Source organism: Pinus tabuliformis, chromosome 4_2, assembly GCF_031772625.1.
Source record: "Pinus tabuliformis cultivar Carrire ecotype Pingquan chromosome 4_2, CPIR1, whole genome shotgun sequence".
NCBI lineage: Eukaryota > Viridiplantae > Streptophyta > Pinopsida > Pinales > Pinaceae > Pinus > Pinus tabuliformis.
Window position 1 is genome coordinate 711,318,357 of NC_142304.1, and position 20,048 is coordinate 711,338,404.

General features: G+C 37.6%; 1 protein-coding gene across 1 annotated transcript in view; it reads left to right on the forward strand.

Annotated features, from left to right (window-relative positions):
- COX15 (cytochrome c oxidase 15) overlaps positions 1–20,048 on the forward strand; it is a 209,034-nt gene that overhangs the window by 28,739 nt on the left and 160,247 nt on the right. Inside the window, exons 4-6 of the mRNA XM_089424097.1 lie at positions 18,196–18,421; positions 18,561–18,806; positions 18,963–19,073. Coding sequence (XP_089280223.1) covers positions 18,196–18,421; positions 18,561–18,806; positions 18,963–19,073 — 583 coding nt within the window. The remainder of the gene's footprint in view (positions 1–18,195; positions 18,422–18,560; positions 18,807–18,962; positions 19,074–20,048) is intronic.

Here is a 20,048-nt window from a genome sequence, read left to right on the forward strand (position 1 = left end):
TCAATGGAGACTTTGACCTAAAAACAATTGACCCAAGCATGAAACCCATGCTTTAATAAGTCAATTTATTTAATAATAAAATTCCTTTTTCTTTCTTTTGACAAATATATTATATCATGACTCAAATATAATTATGAAGGCAGACACTAGTTACACTCTTCAACACTCCTTTTTAACTAGGGAGGTATTCAAAATTACCTATATTTATAGAGGTACATGGAAGATCTCCAAAATGAATTATGAAGAGTTCTACCACACTCAGTGTTGTGGACTAGATTCCTAACCAGGGTAATCTATCCAGGTGGGACTAAGATGGACTAAAGCTTTTAGTCAGTTTAGGTACCATTAGGCTTACTAACTAACCATCAACCCCAGATATCTAGTTGCGTATCCAAGGTCAAAGCTCCAAGACCAACACTACCCTCCTTCTTTGAGATCTAGACATCAAACACACATCGGCCGGCCAAATGTCCTCCCAAGCATCCGTCATTAGATGCTTCATCTCTCCCTAATAAACTAGATATATCCATTTGTCCAAGCATGCTTCGCAAGTGTTCATCCCTCTTCATGGAGAGATTTAATTGTTGAAACACAAACCCTAATGAACAATAAACTTTCAAATATACATATACAAGTAAACACAAACCTTCAGGGTCCTTAATCATCCTGATGCCACTTATATCAAGTTATTCATATGCAACCAGTTGGAAGCTTTTCTTCTTTCATTTCTTCAACAACATCAAGACATCCTCAATACATTGTAGTACTTTCATTTATTTTCTGATTTCTTCTTCAAGGTATCCACCATCATAATATGCCCTCCTTCTTAATTGGGGAGATGTACTCTTTTCTTCTAACCATGCTCCCTCTTAACTTGGGACGATCAACCACTTCTTCTATAACATTGGAGAACCTATCATGGCTTCATTCCTTCTTACAATATCACGGTTATCATCATAACTTCCTTTATCATGCTCACCAATATTATCAAGTCAATTTTACTTATGAACATCTCCAACATCTTGAAGATTATGTACTTGCACAACTTAAACAACAAGTACAACCAAATACAAAAGCATGAAGTTAACTATATTAGAATCATGTCAATATAATGGAAGCAATTAGACTTTAGACATCAAATACCAAGTTAGGTTCATGAGCATCAAGAGACACATACTTCTTGCTAGGGTTATTGTCCTAAACCCTTTGACTACAATATAACGCAACTCAATTAGTCTTATTCTATCTGGGACTTCGATATCACTTTCAGAGATATGTCAGACTCTACTATGATTTACTGCAAACCCTAGATTCCAACTTAGAGACACAAAGCCTTAGATATTAGTAGTTAATAATAGTGCCACCATGCATCTAAGGTTTCAACAATGTTAGACACTACTAGTGTTTGTTTGCAAACCCTAGATTTTATTATCAAAACTAAATCATATAAGAAAACAATATTATCATACCCTAGAATATCAATTACTAGGGCTTTGTTACAAACCCTACAATTCACAATCTATGAGCATCAATAATTAGGTCAACATACTTGCAAATACATATCTAGGATTTCATGCACTAGCAATACACACCAATATCAATACATTAGAGTTAGACATATAACAATTTTGATCAGGCTAGGGTTTCGATCAGATAGACGAACAAATACCTAGGGATTCATTCATAGGTTCTTGCTATAGATATTATACATGATTAGTTCATAAACCCTAAATTGCCAAACCCTAAAGATGTAGGGTTTCAATACATGAATTAGATAATAACAACAATCCCTAAACGGGTAATGTTTCTATAACAATTCCAAAACATCAAAAGAATAGGAATTCTAGATTTCATCAACAACCCTAAGTAGACTAGGCTTTCAATATTAGCATCGACATATCCTTAGGTTAGGGTTTTATAGTGAACCTTTTTAGGGTTCCACAAGAATGATAATATAATGAGGGTAGATTCAATCTAATGATTAATTACCCTAACAAGAATCTTTGTGATTCAAAATCCTAGACATAATGATGTTAGTAATGTAAAGCAAATAGAATGAACATACCTTTTATGAAGAGAACCTTATAACAAAGTTTATAGTCTAAGGCATACCTTTGAGTTGTTCTTTAACAAACCTTGTAGGACATCAAATCTTGACGGGCTTCAATAGAACTTCTTTCATGCTTCAAGTCTATCCTTTGAAGTCTCCTCCATAACCCTTGAGCAATCAACAAGCTTTCCTATCCAAGGAAAATATAAAGAGAAAGGTTATTAGTATACAATACGAACAAGTCTTGATGTAAGGAGGAAATCAAACATGAAAAGATGAAACCAAGAATAAAATACTTATCTTTTGGTAAAATGGTGGAGGCTCCCTCTTAACCCAATCCCTTTGAGGGATATCTGCAACCTTATAAAAATGAAAAATGTTCTAACAAGATATGTTAGACCTATAAACTCTAGAAATCAAAACATAAAGGAAAACAATTCAAAACAAAAATAAAAGACTAAGAGGGCTATGTGAGAGAGGGAGGACTTAGTAGTATAAGTCCTTGACTTCTGAGTCTTCTGTCTTGTTCTTCTTAGGTCGATCTTCATCAACAACATTCACATTTTCTCTCTCTTTCTCTCTCTCTCTCTTCTTATTTCTTGGATTCTCTAGACAACGACTTTTGTAGTGACCCATCTTGTGACAGTTATAACATTCAATCTTGGATAGGACATCTTTCTTCTTTGGTCCTTTGAACTTCTTGAAGTTTCCCTTATTCTCGTGATGAGCTGAATAGGCATTCGAGATGTTTTCTTGTTCCTCCTTCTTGTTGTTTACTAACGATATTCTGGCTTCTTCTTGACTACATGCATTCAACATTTGTTCAAATGTTGGAGTATCATTCCAACTGTTAAGCCCTGATGCAAAGGCACTCGAAGATTTTCGTAGTCTTAGAAGGGCAGTAATTACGAGCTCCTTTTTTGGGACAACTTCATCTATTGCTTGGAGTTCATCTTTGATTCTGGATATCCTTATAAAATATGATGAAATGGTATCATCATTTGTCATCTTAACAATTTTTAGTTCATTCTTTAGGCTTGCTATTTGACCAATGTTCTTGATTGTGAATAACTTGGAGAGAGCCTCATACATTTCTTGACCGAAATTTATGTTGGATATGTATGGAATTAGATTATCCTTAACTCCATCCATTATTAGGTTCATAGCCACGATTTCGATTTCTCTAAACTTTGCTTTTTCTGCATCACTTGATTCATCAATAGGCTTCTTGATTTTTCCTTTAACGAGATCCAAAACTTTGTTTTTTTCGAGAATGAGGTCTATCCTCTTTTTCCAGGTCCTATAGTTGTAGGCTCTTTCTAGTTTGTTTTCTCCCTTCATTGAGTTTGTCATAGTTCCCGTAGATAGTAGGCCTGTCTCTTTATATGATCCTTTTCCTTAATGACGTTTCTTTGGTCCTTTTTTTCCTTAATAAATCTTGGACCTGCCTTTTCCTTCTTCTTCACCTTAGCTCTGATACCATGTTAGAAAATTAGAAAGGCAGAAAGATTTTACCTTATTGATAATTACTTGTGATTTCCTAGAGTTATTATTATCTTTTTTATGTTCCTCTTTTTATCTTAGTTCATCAAGCAATTACCAAAACCAAAACATAAAGATCAAGAACACCAAATTTAGGTGCACAGTTAGGGCAAAACTCCTATATAGGGGAAAACCCAGTCAAGAACTCTTCCTTCAGCAATTCAAGATGAGATAGACCAAGAGCCTAGACCAACAAACCTTCCTTCTCCACCAAGTCAACCCTCAAACTGTTCTTCCAACCTTCAAAGATCAACTGCAACAATACTGCATCAACATTGCTTCAATACTACATGAAAGATAGATTTTCGACCCACTGTATCAGAATTTCAGCCCAACTTCAAGACTGCAATTTCGGGCCTCATGTAGCTTCAGTTCCTTCGCATGTGTGAGACAAGAGAGAGAGAATTTTGACTTCCTTAGCAAGATAATGACTTCCTTCTCCTTCGCTAGCCCTTTCCTTCTTCTTCCTTGGAATTTGTACCTTTTTACTGCTTCCAGCTATTGCAATTCGAACTTGTTTAAGTGATCTCTTCCAAATGAGTCGAGCTGTTGCGTATATATAGTCCTTCTAGGTGATCAAATCCTTCCTTTGAGGCCGACTGGTCCTTCCTTGAGGTCGACTTGGTGGAGGAGGTCTAATTGACCTATTTTACATTAGAATAATTTTCTTTCTTTACCAATGATTCTCAAGAAGGGTTCTTTACATTGTGACATGGACAAGGATACTTGACATAAACCCTAGAAGTCTTCAATGGAGATTTTGACCTAAAAACAATCGACCCAAGCATGAAACCCATGATTTAATAAGTCAATTTATTTAATAAAATTTTTTATTTTTCTTTCTTTTGACAAATATATTACATCATGACTTAAGTATAATTATGAAGACTGGCACTAGTTACATTCTTCAACACTTCCTCTTAACTAGGGAGGTATTCAAAATCACATATATATAGAGGTACATGGAAGATCTCCAAAATGAACTACGAAGAGTTCTAGCACACTCAGTGTTGCAGACTAGATTCCTGACCAGGGTAATATATCTGGGTGGGACATAGACGGACTAAAGCTTTCTGCGAGTTTAGGTACCATCAGACTTACTAACTAACCATCAACTTAGGGATCTAGGTGTGTATCCAAGGTCAGAGCTCCAATACTAACACCAGCCTCTCTCTTTAGGATCTACACATCAAACACACATAGGCCGGCCAAATGTCCTCCCAAGCAATCGCCCTTAGATGCTTCATTTATACCTAATAAACTAGATATATCCATTTTGTCCAAGCATGCTTCCCAAGTGTTCTTCCTTCTTCATGGAGAGATTTACCTGTTCAAACTCAAACCCTAATCAACTATAAACTTTCAAATATACATATACAAGTAAACATAAACCTTCGGGGTCCTTAATCATCTTGATGCCACTTATGTCAAGTTATTCATATGCAACCAGTTGGAAGCTTTTCTTCTTTCATTTCTTCAGCAACATCAAGACATCCTCAATACATTGTAGTACTTTCATTTATTTTTTGATTTCTTCTTCAAGGTATCCACCATCATAATATGCCCTCCTTCTTAATTGGGGAAGTGTACTATTTTCTTCTAACCATGCCCCTCTTAACTTGGGACGATCAACCACTTCTTCTATAACATCGGAGAACCTAACATGGCTTCATTCCTTCATACAATATCACGGTTACCATCATAACTTCCTTTATCATGCTCACCAATATTATCAAGTCAATTTTACTTACGAACATCTCCAACATCTTGAAGATTATGTACTTGCACAACTTAAACAACAAGTACAACCAAATACAAAAGCATGAAGTTAACTATATCAGAATCATGTCAATATGATGGAAGCAATTAGACTATAGACATCAAATACCTAGTTAGGTTCATGATCAACAAGAGACACATAATTCTTGCTAGGGTTATTGTCCTAAACCCTTTGACTACAATATAACGCAACTTAATTAATCTTATTCTATCTAGGACTTCGATATTACTTCCAGAGATATGTCAAACTCTACTATGATTTACTGCAAACCCTAGATTCCAACTTAGAGACACAAAGCCTTAGATATTAGCAGATATAACAGTGCCACCATGCATCTAAGGTTTCAACAATGTTATACACTACTAGTGTTTGTTTGCAAACCCTAGATTTTATTATCAAAATTAAATCATATCGGAAAGCAATATTATCATACCCTATAATATCAATTACTAGGGTTTTGTTACAAAGTTCAAACCCTACAATTCACAATCTATGAGCATCAATAATTAGGTCAACATACTTGCAAATACATATCTAGGATTTCATGCATTGGCAATACACAGCAATATCAATACATCAGAGTTAGTCATATAACAATTTTGATTAGGCTAGGGTTTCGATCAGATAGACGAACAAATACCTAGGGATTCATTCATAGGACCTTGCTATAGATATTGTACATGAGTAGTTCATAAAGCCTAAATTGCCAAACCCTAAAGATCTAGGGTTTCAATACATTACTTAGATAATAACAACAAACCCTAAAGCGATAGTGTTTCTATAACAATTCCAAAACATCAAAAGAATAGGAATTGTAGATTTCATCAACAACCCTAAGTAGACTAGGGTTTCAATATTAGCATCGACATACCCTTAGGTTAGGGTTTTACAGTGAACCTTTTTAGGGTTCCACAAGAGTGATAATATAATGAGGGTAGATTCAATCTAATAATTAATCACCCTAACAAGAATCTTTGTGATTCAAAACCCTAGACATAATGATGTTAGTAATGTAACGCAAACAGAATGAACATACCTTTTATGAAGAGAACCTTATAACAAAGTTTATAGTCTAATACATACCTTTGAGTTGCTCTTTAACAAACCTTGTAGGACATCAAATCTTGATGGGCTTCAATAGAACTTCTTCATGCTTCAAGTCTATCCTTTGAAGTCTCCTCCATAACCCTTGAGCAATCAACAAGCTTTTCTATCCAAGGAAAATATAAAGAGAAAGGTTATTAGTATACAATACGAACAAGTCTTGATGTAAGGAGGAAAGCAAACATGAAAAGATGAAACCAAGAATAAAATACTTATCTTTTGGTAAAATGGTGGAGGCTCCCTCTTAACCCAATCCCTTTGAGGGATATCTGCAACCTTATAAAAATGAAAAATGTTCTAATAAGATATGTTAGACCTATAAACTCTAGAAATCAAAACATAAAGGAAAACAATTCAAAACAAAAATAAAAGATTAAGAGGGCTATGTGAGAGAGAGAGGACTTAGTAGTATAAGTCCTTGACTTCTGATTCTTCGGTCTTGTTCTTCTTAGGTGGATCTTCATCAACAACATTCGCATGTTCCCTCTCTCTCTTCTTATTTCTTGGATTCTCTGGACAATGGCTTTTGTAGTGACCCATCTTGTGACAGTTGTAACATTCAATCTTGGATAGGTCCACTTTCTTCTTTGGTCCTTTGAACTTCTTGAAGGTTCCCTTCTTCTTGTGATGAGCAGAATAGGCATTCGAGGTGTTTTCTTCTTCCTCATCCTTGTTGTTTACTAACGATATTTTGGTTTCTTCTTGAGTACATACATTCCACATTTGTTCAAATGTTGGATTATCCTTCCAACTGTTCAGTCCTGATGCAAAGACACTCGAAGATTTTGGTAGTCCTAGAAGGGCAGTAACTGCGAGCTCCTTTTTTGGGACAACTTAATCTATTGCTTGGCGTTCATCTTTGATTATGGATATCCTTATAAAATATGATGAAACAATATCATCATTTGTCATGTTAACAGTTCTTAGTTCATTCTTGAGGCTTGCTATTTAACCAATGTTCTTGATTGTGAATAATTTGGAGAGAGCCTCATACATTTCTTGAGCGGAATTTATGGTGGATATGTATGGAATTAGATTATCCTTAACTCCATCCACTATTAGGTTCATAGCCACGATTTCGATTTCTCCAAACATTGCTTTTTCCGCATCACTTGATTCATGAGTAGGCTTCTTGATTTTTCCTTTAATGAGATCCAAAACTTTGTTCTTTTCGATAATGACATCTATCCTCTATTTCTTAAGGCTTGGTGATCTTGAAGACCTCGGATTTCTACATTGATACCAATGCTAGTTAAGCATTCAACATATTGGAGTGCAACGGAGATAATAAGGTGGATCCTCCCTCCCAATGGTAGATTCTGCCATGAATTCCCGGCTTCTGTTTCTGGTACCACGGGGTGAAAAGGAGTACATTGATGGATACTCGACCACATTGGTTGGATCGGAGTTTGCTAGCCTTTAGCGAAACCAATTAGATAGGTCGTTCAACTGGCTCTCTAACTGGCTATGATGGATCCGCCCTTACTTATGAGGCATCTACCACTTATGGATCTCCAACTGCTTCATCGACTGGTTCAATGAGGTAAACAACAGGCTTTGCTGCTTGCTCTGCTTATGGCTCCATTACTATTATTGGCACCGGGTCTTATATAGATGCCTATCTAGCCTTTGCTATTGATGCTTATGGGTCTTGATCCCGAAGGTAAGAATCTGGACCGAATCTGGGTCTCGCTCACGTTCAGGCTCTTTACCTCGATCTCTAAACCATGAATCTTATTTCCAGGCCCTATATTTGGAGGCTCCTTCCAGTTTGTTTTCTCCCTTCATTGAGTTTGTCATAGTTCATGTAGATAGTAGGCTTGTCTCTTTATTTTCCTTAATGACCTTTCTTTGATCTCCCTTTTCCTTAATAGATCTTTGAACTACCTTTTTCCTTCTTCTTCAGCTTAGCTCTGATACCATGTTAGAAAATCAGAAAGGCAGAAATATTTTCCCTTATTGAAAATTACGTGTGATTTCCTTGAGTTATATCTATCTTTCTTATGTTCTTTTTATCTTAATTCATCAAGCAATTACCAAAAACAAAACACAAAGATCAAGAACACCATATGTAGGCGCATAGCTAAGGCAAAACCCCTATATAGGGGAAAACTCACTCAAGAACTCTTCCTTCAGTAATTCAAGATGATATAGACCAAGACCCTAGACCAACAAACCTTCCTCCTCCACCAAGTCAACCACCAAACTGTTCTTCCAACCTTCAAAGCTTAGTTGCAACAATACTACATCAACACTGCTTCAATATTGCATCAAAACCAAATTTTCGACCTATTGCATCAGGATTCAGAATTTCGGCCCAGCTTCAAGACTGCAATTTTGGGCCTCCTGCAACTTAAGTTCCTTCGCACGTGTGAGACAAGAGAGAGAGAATTTCGACTTCCATAGCTAGATAATGACCTTCTTCTCCTTCGCTAGCGTTTTCCTTCTTCTTCCTTGGAATTCGTACCTTTTTACTGCTTCCAACTACTGCAATTCAAACTTGTCGAGTGATTTCTTCCAAATGAGTCGAGTTGATGCTTATATATACCCTTTCTAGGTGATTGAATTCTTCCTTTGAGGCTGACTTGTCCTTCCTTGAGGCCGACTTGGTGGAGGAGGTCTGATTGACCTATTTTACATTAAAACAATTTTCTTTCTTGACAAATAATTCTCAAGAAGGGTTCTTTACATTGTGACATGGACAATGACACTTGACATAAACCCTAGAAGTCTTCATTGGAGACTTTGAGCTAAAAAAAATTGACCCAAGCATGAAACCCATGCTTTAATAAGTCAATTTATTTAATAATGAAATGTCTTTTTCTTTCTTTTGACAAATATATTACATAATGACTCAAATATAATTATGAAGACCGACACTTGTTACATTCTTAACATTATTTATGTTCTTTAGTTAGATCTTTTCATCAAACAATATCAAGAAACAGTAAGAACAAAAGAGGACATAGATATAGTCTCTCATCCAGGGCAAAACCCCACAAAGGGGAAAACTCGGAAACTCTTCTCTTCTTAAAATTTGCTTCAAATGATATATAATGACCCAATCCCTAGAACAAGTCCTCTTAGTACCAAGTCAGGCCTTCCTCAAGACCTTCCGTCAATTGATTCTTTCTTGCAACTTCGACTTGCCAGCAACTGCCTAGCTACTTGACCCAAGAACTTCATCCTCCAGCGACTTCGTCCTAGCAACTGCTGTAGAAGTTAGAAACCCTAATCTATCTTCCTTTTCAGACTTGCCTAGAGCAAAACAACTCTTCGCAAGGTCAACAAGGTCAAGAGAAGGATTTCGCTCTATCTAGAAACTTGTTGCAATTCTGCTCCCCAACAACAATTTCGCTCCCCAACAATTCAGACCTGCAACTTCGGCCTCTTTTTAGCTACAGAAACCCTAGCTTCTTTGCACATGTGAGAGAGAGAGAGCCCAAAAACAATAAATTTCATCCTCCCAGCTTCTCCTAGACTTTCGCTCCCCTTTTCCCAAATTTCCAGCTACAGATAAACTCTTTCCTTGATAGATCAAACTTGTGAGTGAGTGTGTCCAAATGAGGTCGAATTGCTTCTTTTTATAGCCTTCTCAAGGGTTCAAATCCCCTCCTTTATGCTGACTTGAGGACTTTCTAGACTCAAAAATAATTCTTTTACAATTATTGATTGCCCAGAAGGGTCTAATAAACATGATGTTGACTCCTTTGACTCATGACAATAAATCGTAAGACCTAACAAACCCTAGAAGCACAAAGAACATGCTTTTACCTAAAAGACCATCAATAATGAGCATGAAACCCATGATTTGATAATAATATTTTTTCTTTTATTTTTCTTGTTTGTTACATAGGATACATTTTGAAATGAGTACAACAATTATGAAGACTGAAACTAGTTACATTTCTCAGCAAAGCTCAGGGTGTACCAGAGAGTAGAATCATGAGATCTCAAGTCTCTTCTCTACCTTCCCCCCTCTAGGAGATTGATTGATTCCACAAAGACTAGTTTGACGATACTGATCCATACATGAATTCACATCTCGTCAAAGCATTAGAGGGATGAGCTCTAGACAGTTCTAGAGTAGGGTGTCCCCGACCTGTTTGATTACCTCCCATGCCCATAGAAGCAACCAAAGATCTACACAGAGCTTCTTTCTTTCGACCTTGGATGCTAGGAGTATCCCTCGCTCCTACAGGCCCCCTCGGATCATATGGTCGAACCCATTGCTGGTTCTATGGGACTTCAACAACGAACTAGTGCCTAGTTCACCCCCCTTACCATCGATTATCAAACTCGCGAGCCCTTGACATCTTTAGTTCCATTGCCACATCTTCCTATCTCACTAACTTTTTTTTGTAAGATATTGATTATCTTGTTTTGTGCCACGGTCTTTAATATGTGTGTCACAAAATCACTACTGCTTGTATCTTTCTTTCTTTATGTTATTTTCAACATTTTCTAGGAGTTGCGCTTGCACTCCCACATTGTATCCCTACTAGTTGTTCTTTTCTTTAGCCCCATTGGCCTACTTTTGTGGTCATTTGTTGGACATTAATAAAATGATCTCATCTTATCTTATCTATTAAGTCATTTAATGTCATCAAAATCAAAATTTATTACATAGATATTGTGCGATTGATACTATAGGTGGCAATGCCAATGGCCAATACGTAATAGGGTAGATACTAAACCATAGATGGAAGAATTTCATAGTTTGTCATTGTTAGTAGTCTTCCATATCATAAGCATCAAAATCACTACCATGTCACTATTGTCTCCTTTATCCTCCTCTTGTATATCTAACCCAAGTTCTGCATCTGTTGGTTTGGGGGCTGACCCCTCAAGAGGATCACCATGATCAAAAGTGCCTAGCTCTAACATTGGTTTATTAAGATCCAACTAACTAATGCCAATTCAACATTGCTTTTAAAATCCATATCACTATGAAACACATTCCACATATTTTTCTTTCCTTTCAACCACTCCTTTTTCCTGTAAATAAGACGGAGGTTGGAGTGCACATACACCATTGTGTTTGATTAGGACTACTCAAGTTTGCTCTTCTTAAAATTGTATGAATTTTTGTATGTTTTCCAATTTTTCTCACAACAAGAGGATGAAACAACCTAGGAAAGGAGCTTCATGGCTAATCATAATAGAATAGGGCACATTACCACATGAGTTTCCCACCAAGCATAGGGAGTTTTAACCCCTTATCTTTGAGGACATCATAGCCTTCAAACCTCTTAGTGTCAGTGGAAAACTCTACGAGCCCCTCCACCTCATTTAGGGATCTTTTGTCTTGATATATCCTTCTAAAGGCTTCCTTCCTCCCCCATGAGATCTCTCTGTCCATGCGAGGAGGGAATTTGCATGAAGGCCCACTATTGAGCTAGTCATTGTTGTAGTACCTGAGATTCCATAAGTGAGCCAAGCAATGCAAAGGTGTGCAATTCTTCTCCCACTTGGTGATAAGTCAACAATAAGAATATGTTGTATGGTGGCGAAGAAGATCTTTGTTGATGTCCCATACTCAGGTCTCTCATTTTTTACAATAATAATCTTAATAGACTCAATCATGGAATCCTGCCCATAATAAAATTCTTCATAAAGTGGGCTGTTTTGTGTTTGTAAGCTGCAATAAAGAAATGATAGGGTCCATGACTTTAATGGTAGGATTTACCATCTCTCACCAACCGTCATTTAACACTATATCCTTGACCTATTTTGAAGTGGTTTGATTCATCTATCTCCAAAAAGACCAAAACTTTGAAACAACCGTGGCTTTAAGAGCAACCTTGACCTCCCTTAGCTTCTTAAGCATGGTGGATGAAGTGGCAAACCGAGCGTTTGCAATATTCTACAGTGATAGATGTGTGTACTCTTTATAGATTATGAGGGCATTGGTACGGTGTTGCACAAAATTGTGGATATGGTGTGCATCATCAATAAGAGTTTCCATTTATGTCACATCCAAAGCAATAGATTTAAGTGCTAAATTCAAAGAATGAACAGTGCAGGGTGTCCAAAATATCTGTGGATATTTAGTTTCCACAATTGTGACAACAACCTTGCAAATTGGTATGTTATCTGTGATAATTTGCACACAAGAATCCACACATACATCTTAAATGACTTTAATGAACAATTCACATATATATTGCACATCCTTGTATTTTCCAAGAGCATCAAATACTTTCAAGAAGATTAGTCCATTCTAGGAAGATAACATGAAATTTATGAATGGAGGGCTTGCTACCTCTGTCCATCCATCAGAAACAATACTGACACTAGATGAGGGCCACAATGATTTAATAGGTTCTAGGATTTCATCTGCCTACTTCTTTGTCTTAACTAACGTTGTAGTTCTAAGCTTCTCTGAATTGGGAGGCACATACCTGGTTTTAGAGCCCATGCATCATTAAATGAAATGGAATTAAGATAGAGAAAGATTCCAATGGTAAGGCCAACCTCTCACTTCTCTTGATGAAAGATCTTATCCATTGGACTGTCACTTGGATCTGGCCTCTTTCTTGCTGGCCGAATTGCAGACCCATTCCCAAATCTGCTAGATGAATTCCTCAAAAATGGAAGAGGATCTTCTTTTTTGTGTGTCCTACTTGCTGCTGCCACCTTTTCCAAGCCAATATCATCCTTTCTTTCCATAGGCTTTTCATTGGGTGGCATTCACTGCTTTATGTGGACCAAGTACACAGCGAGGAACCAATAAATGGCCCATAACTTGGTAGTAGATGCTCTTGAATTCACCATTGCAGTAATTATATGTTCAAAGGACATTTCTATGTCCAACAAGCTTTGCCCTGGGCCCTTGTTTTCTTTTTCCATACGTCCATGGATATTTTTTATTTCTTTAGACTGTTGTCATTACAACATGGTTATTTGCAGCACTGGCAGCTGCCCTTGCAGCTCCACTTGCAGCGATGGAGCAGTAACAGAGATAGATGAACTTGAAGGTGGCAGAGGATGGGGCAGTACCTATAGTGACGTTCCTCCCTTTCAATTGATCTTGACTAGCTGATCTTGATGATTGAACCAATATTTGTGTGGAATAAATCAAGAAATACACCACTGTTGGAAAACTTATAAATCTGGTTTGCTAATCTGTTAATTTTAGGTATGTTCTATGCTTAGAGCAATTTATTTCAATTTTCACAGTTAGCTCAATATCTTTTCCAGATTAGCAATCACATCGGCATTAAAGTAAACTACAGATAGAACATAAACATAAATCGCAGAAGACAAGCCAAGACAAGAGGACACAAGATGTGGCGCTAGCCAGGGACAAACCCCAATGTGGGGAAACCCTTGATCAATTCTTCTTATTGAAGAACATATAAGAAGAATTGATCAAGGGTTTTCCCACATTGGGGTTTGTCCCTGGCTAGCGCCACATCTTGTGTCATCTTGTCTTGGCTTGTCTTCTGCGATTTATGTTTATGTTCTATCTGAAGTTTACTTTAATGCTGATGTGATTGCTAATCTGGAAAAGATATTGAGCTAACTGTGAAAATTGAAATAAATTGCTCTAAGCATAGAACATACCTAAAATTAACATGGTATCAGAGCTAAGGTGAAGGCAATGCCCAAGCAAGAGTGAAAGAGCAATCACCGAAGACAGTTGGGAAAAGAAAAAAAAGGATCAATGGATTCCCCATCCCTCTTCAAATTCACCAAGGGTGAAGTAGAAGCAGAGAATATTATCAGAATGGCGCAATAGAAGTTTCTGATGGCCTACCTAAAGATCACTTCAATGGGAAGTCTGGATCTAAGGGTGGAAGGAAAGGCAGATGCCTTGGTTGTAATAAGTTCGGCCATTATGCGAAGGAGTGTCTGAGGTAGGGACACATCACTTGATGATGATAACAATCATTCCAGGGACATCTTCAATGATCAGAGGAATGACAGGTAATGCAGGTCATCAAGGAAACAACCGACTCTTTAGAGAAAGCAAGGAACCCCAAGTATGAAGAATCAAATGTTGTTTATGATAAGATAAAGAAGCGTTATCTTGTATTGGCCCTCTCCTTCAGATTCTTTGGGAATCTAGCTTATTGATCGTAGTGCTTCAAGGCACCTCATCAGATAGAAGGGTGCTCTCTCGAATTTGGTAGAGACGGAAACAACCGTGGGATTATACTTGGAGTCGATGCCACCTATCCCGGAAAGGGTGTAGGGAATGTTACCCCTCAATTGAATGAGGGTTACTCTTTTCATTTACAAGAATCTCTTTTATATACCTAATCGCAAGAAGAACCTGGTGTCCATCTCGGAAATGGAAGTCAAAGGTTTCAGGATGGCATTCATCGATGGAAAGGTACGTGTTAAAAAATAGAATTTTCAAAGATGCTTTTTCTCCTGGGCTCAGGGTTGGCAATTTGTATCAAGTTGTAGGATGGTCCATTGGGGATCATGTCAATTGACATATCGCATCTATAACACCAGAGGTCTACCTATGGGGCTCTACCCGATGTGAGTCAGATGGTGATAGGGATGCCTGAATTCAAGAAGAGCATGAAGGTACATGTTTGAGATGTACCGAAGGAAAATATTATAAGGGGACCATTCCCCTCATGCAGCAGGTCCACAGGTTTGGAACAACCCGAGGAGTTTGAGATTCATGATCGGGAATCTCATGTATATAGGTGGAGGAAAGCCCTCTATGGCTTCAAGCAAAACACTCTAGGCATAGTATGAGAGGATTGATAGTTGTCTAATGAAGTTGAGATTCACTAGGAGTGAAACTGATCCAAACCATTACCCAAAGGTTGTGGATGATAGACCTCTCATAACGCACCTTATGAGGACGACCTATTTCTAACAGGTGCAGACCCTCTCATTTGCAGAAAGCCCTTTATGGCTGGAAGAACTGCCAGAAAAGTCGGCAATTTCGGTTGTTCCTGGCAGTTTCGGCTTTTCCGGCTTTTCCCGGCAGTTCCGGCTTCTGCCCTCTGGATTAGGGCAGCGTTATCCCTTAGGATCTCTCCTCCTACTAAAACCCAAAGACAAGTAGAGAGGAAGAGATCCCAAGTGTGTTGAAATGACTTGAAGGCCACCTCTATTTATACTAAAACGTTGAGCACAAGTGGGGTTTATTTGGTTGCTGACCGACCTTGACGAATTGTCCCATAACACAAATAAATTCATATCTCCATGAATACTTATCGGAATCGGATGATCTTTAGATCAATCCTACACCTCTCGATGAGAGGGATCCAAGAAAAATATCAGCTTCCATTAATAAGATGAACCACATGGAGTTTGGCCCTAGTTGCCAATTTTAACATAATCTACCTTCAAATCACCTAGAATGACTTCAAATCTGGATTTTGTCCTTAACTTGCACAATGAAGAGTGTGAGAGCCTTTTCTTTATAGTTGAAAGTGACAAAATTGAATTAAAAATGACTTTTTAAGCCTCCTGCACTGAGCATGATTCTTTCACCTTGGAGATCTTTGATGTGTAAGGATTCTTGCATGTGTGTTACAGAGTGTAGGATACACTTCAGCCATGTGCTTATTTTTCTTGACCAAACATTTACATCATCTCAGGTCATTACTGGTTATGCCCAAAAGATGTTGATTAACTTGGGTGTGGCTACAATAAAAAGGGATATTTCAATGGCTGTACACTCAATTATAGGGACCACTGCTGCCTTTTAATTTTTCCTTTGTGACTTTTGTTGCATATAGGAGCAAGGGCTTCTAATGTGAGGTGCTCTAGGCGTTTATTGTTGTAGGCTCATTTGGGACTGCACTGACTGACATTTTTCCTTCATTTTATTTTTTTGACCAGATGCTTCCTATTATCATGATGTGGAAAGTTTGCCCTTCCTCATTATGGGAATATTTCAATGCATTGTAGCTGGTTTACAATACTCTAGAAAGATCCCTTTGGCTAGGAAGCCACCGATGGGGAGTTTCCATTCCACCAAAGTTGCTCAGGACTTGCATCTGGCCTCACTACTTGAGACAGCCTGGTTGCATGGGCAAGATGACCCCTGAGGGGTGAAATATGTCTCTAGTGGGATTTGAACCTTGGTAGAGGGGATAAAACAACCCCACTTACCATCTAACCAAGTTCACTCTGACTTCTATTTAAGTTTTGCCCTCGGAAAGTGTAAGTGACAGCAATAGAGCAGAAGAATGGAAACACATAACAAAGAATGATGTTTCTGATGTTCTTGAAAAAACAGGAGTAGAACAAAAAAACACTCTTTGTAATTGAAATTAAAAATGTTCCATAATCCCTGGAAGTTTCAAAGTATGAGTTCATCACAGAAACCTGAAATGCCAAGAAAAAAATTCAAAAATTTCTGGCTCTGGCTGAAATTTGAATATTTCTTGAATCTTCTCAAAGATCCCAAATCTCTCTATTAGCTCAATTTTTTTAAATGATGAGCTGTCTCAAGCTCTAGCTGAATATTCTTAAATCTTACTGCCACCCACTTGAAGCTGCAGCTCAAATCTCTCCTCCAGTTCTCTTAGAATTGGTTCTCAAGGCTGTCTACTAACTGCTGTTCGAAAAGTTAGTTGAGTTAGGATTTGCGTTAGTTCATAGGTTTTTATTTTAATTGTTTTTTTTCCAAAATTTTAATTACTTAGCGTTTTTTTAAAAGTAGTTAGGATGTCATTTTTGCAGTGTCACGAAAATCGCGATAATATCGGAAAATCGCGATTTTTTGAGTTTGGTGATATTATCGTCTGATTTTTACGCTATTTTATTTATTTATTTATTTTTTTAATTATTTCTCACAAAAAATCACGAAAAAATCGCGATTTTGGGAATTTTATTTTATTTATTTATTTATTTCTCCGATTTTTTGAAGAGGAGGAGGAGAAACAGGAGGAGGAGGTGACACAACCTACCCAGGCTACCTCTGTCACCCGTAGAGGATGTGGTCTACTTCGTGTAGCTCTTAGTTCTTCAGCTTCTAGAGCACAACAGAGCCCACTGCCTACTCCACTGGCATCTACATCTAGAGGGGCAGAGGAAATCAGTAGTATTAGACTTTAGTTATTTGGTTCATTTCATTGTATATGACATTATGACTCATGATATGAGATACATTATTATATTTTTTGTTGATATTTTGAGGCTGAGTTGGGACTCAGGAGTCAGGACTTACTATTCAGGACATGATTAACTGTTATGTGTGATGTAGCACTAGAAATGATATTACACATCTTATATATTAGTTCTTTTATCATATTTATGTGTCAATGTATTTATTTTATGTTGTAGATGCTTTAGATATTAAAAAAATTGAAAAAAAATGAATATTTTTGTATTTTACGATTTTTTCCTGATTTTTACCGATTTTTTCTCGATTTTTACGATTTTTTCCCCTCGCCGATAATATCGCGATAAAGATTACTGCAACATTGCATTTTTGGGCAAGGGATGACTAGCTGTTTCCTAACTGTCTCACGATGGATCCACTTCCACGAGGTAGCTGAGGGACATCTGGGATGTCCCCTGCCTTTCTCTGGGATGTGGGGAAATTCCTTGTTTCTTTGGGACTGTCCCTCCTGCAAGAGGACATAGAATGCCTTCATTTCATAATCTTGAAATCTTAAGTGTGTCCAATCATTTACGTTCAATCATTGGATGACCTATATGATAGGTGATATTCTTATATTTATTTTGGACAGAGGGTATATTTAATTGTTGGATTTGAATCATCATTCTGCAGTGTAAACAAGGGTATGAGCCTTGAAGATTTCAAGTTCATCTACTGGATGGAATATGCACACCGCATGTGGGGAAGGGGACTAGGCGTTGTCTTTGCAGTTCCATTTGCATACTTCGTTAGGAAAGGATACTTAACAAGACAACTTGGACTGAGACTTTCTGCTCTTTTTGCAATGGGTGCTGCTCAGGGGTTAGTGGGCTGGTGGATGGTGAAGAGTGGCCTACAGGTAAGAGTGCCCTCAGTAAGCTCAGTTACTTTGACATTGTTAGATGAAGATATTAGGATGCTTGAGATTTTCAACCATGCCATGTGACTTGGGCCTTGATTATATAAACTGATTTCCAATCTAAGTTTCCTTTTCATAGGAGCCAGAATCAGAGTACGTGGAGCCAAGAGTGAGCCCTTATCGTTTGGCAACCCATCTTACCTCTGCATTTATAATTTACTGTGGTCTTCTTTGGACGGGTCTTTCTGTAGCTATGCCAGAACCTCCAACTGGTTCTGTAGCTTGGGTTCAAGGAGCAGCGAAAGTCAGACGCATAGCCCTCCCAGTGAGTGCAATCGTTGCTCTAACTGCTATTTCAGGGGCCTTTGTTGCTGGAAATGATGCGGTGAGAAAGCCCAACTCTGCTAATCTCTTTTGACTATGCTGTTTCCTAGAAGAAAAGACTGGTGTGAATGACAAGTAAATAGTGTTTAATCTATGTAAATTAAAAGCAGTTTATTAACATACATGATTTTATGTTTGTTTATAAAATATGATACAGGGACATGCATTCAATACATTTCCCAAAATGGGTGATAAATGGATTCCAGATGGCCTTTTTGAATTGAAACCTGCTATCCGAAATTTCTTTGAGAACACTGCAACTGTGCAGGTAAATACTTGAAGCTTATAAGTGGCATATTTTGTTTTTTAGCTGAGAAAAGACACTATTTTCTTCCCCCTTAGTGATTATATGATGGAGAGTCTATCACGGATGAGAAATGCAGGATGAAATTATGATATAATGTGCATGATGAATACAATTTTGCAGTTAAGATGTTTTCTTCTTATTTTTTCCTACTGTTAAAAAATCTATCGAAACCCTAGGTGAATAACTTCCTTATGATCTCAAGAAGTAAAACTTGTTGAATTTTTAATTTAAACAGAAAAATTCAGATCATAGAATTAAGCACACAATGGCTGGAAAATAAATCAGCGGAAAGCAAATACACAAATTTTTACTGCCCTTCAAACCAGTTTTTCATTAACTTTCTAAATCTTACAAGGGCTGCTCAATTGAGGAAACTCTGCCCCCCGAAAAAGAAAAACTACAGCAAATTCCTGGCAGCAGTACAGCCCTTTATGGCGCTGGGATAAACTCGACCTGCAGTTTGAAAATCGGCTGAGATCGTCCGGCCTTCTACTGGGTTGAACTACTCTTCTATTGCCCAGATCGTATGGCCTACCTCTTCCTTGAAATCGTACAGCCTTGAAAAATCTGACTCAAGTTGATTACTCTTTTCTGCCCTATTTTCCTCTTCTTCTTGGCTTCCACATGAAGTTAACTCCTCTATCTCTCTGTGCAACTGAGTTACTGTATCTTTCACTATGTCACGTCCCTTTCTACCTTGCTTTCCTTTATAATTTTGAGTTAATGACTAAGTCTCCATGACCCTAATGTAATGTCCTCTATGAGTTGAGGACGAATGGGACCGATCCCTTTAGGCTATAGTCCATCAAAAAGGGGAAAAAGCCCAAAATAAGAATTAGTGTGCAAGTTTTGGGGCAGCTGGGCTTAAAAACCCCAAAGCTAGGGTTTGGAGTAAGATTTACCAGTTTTGCAAAAATTGCAATATTATCGCGATAA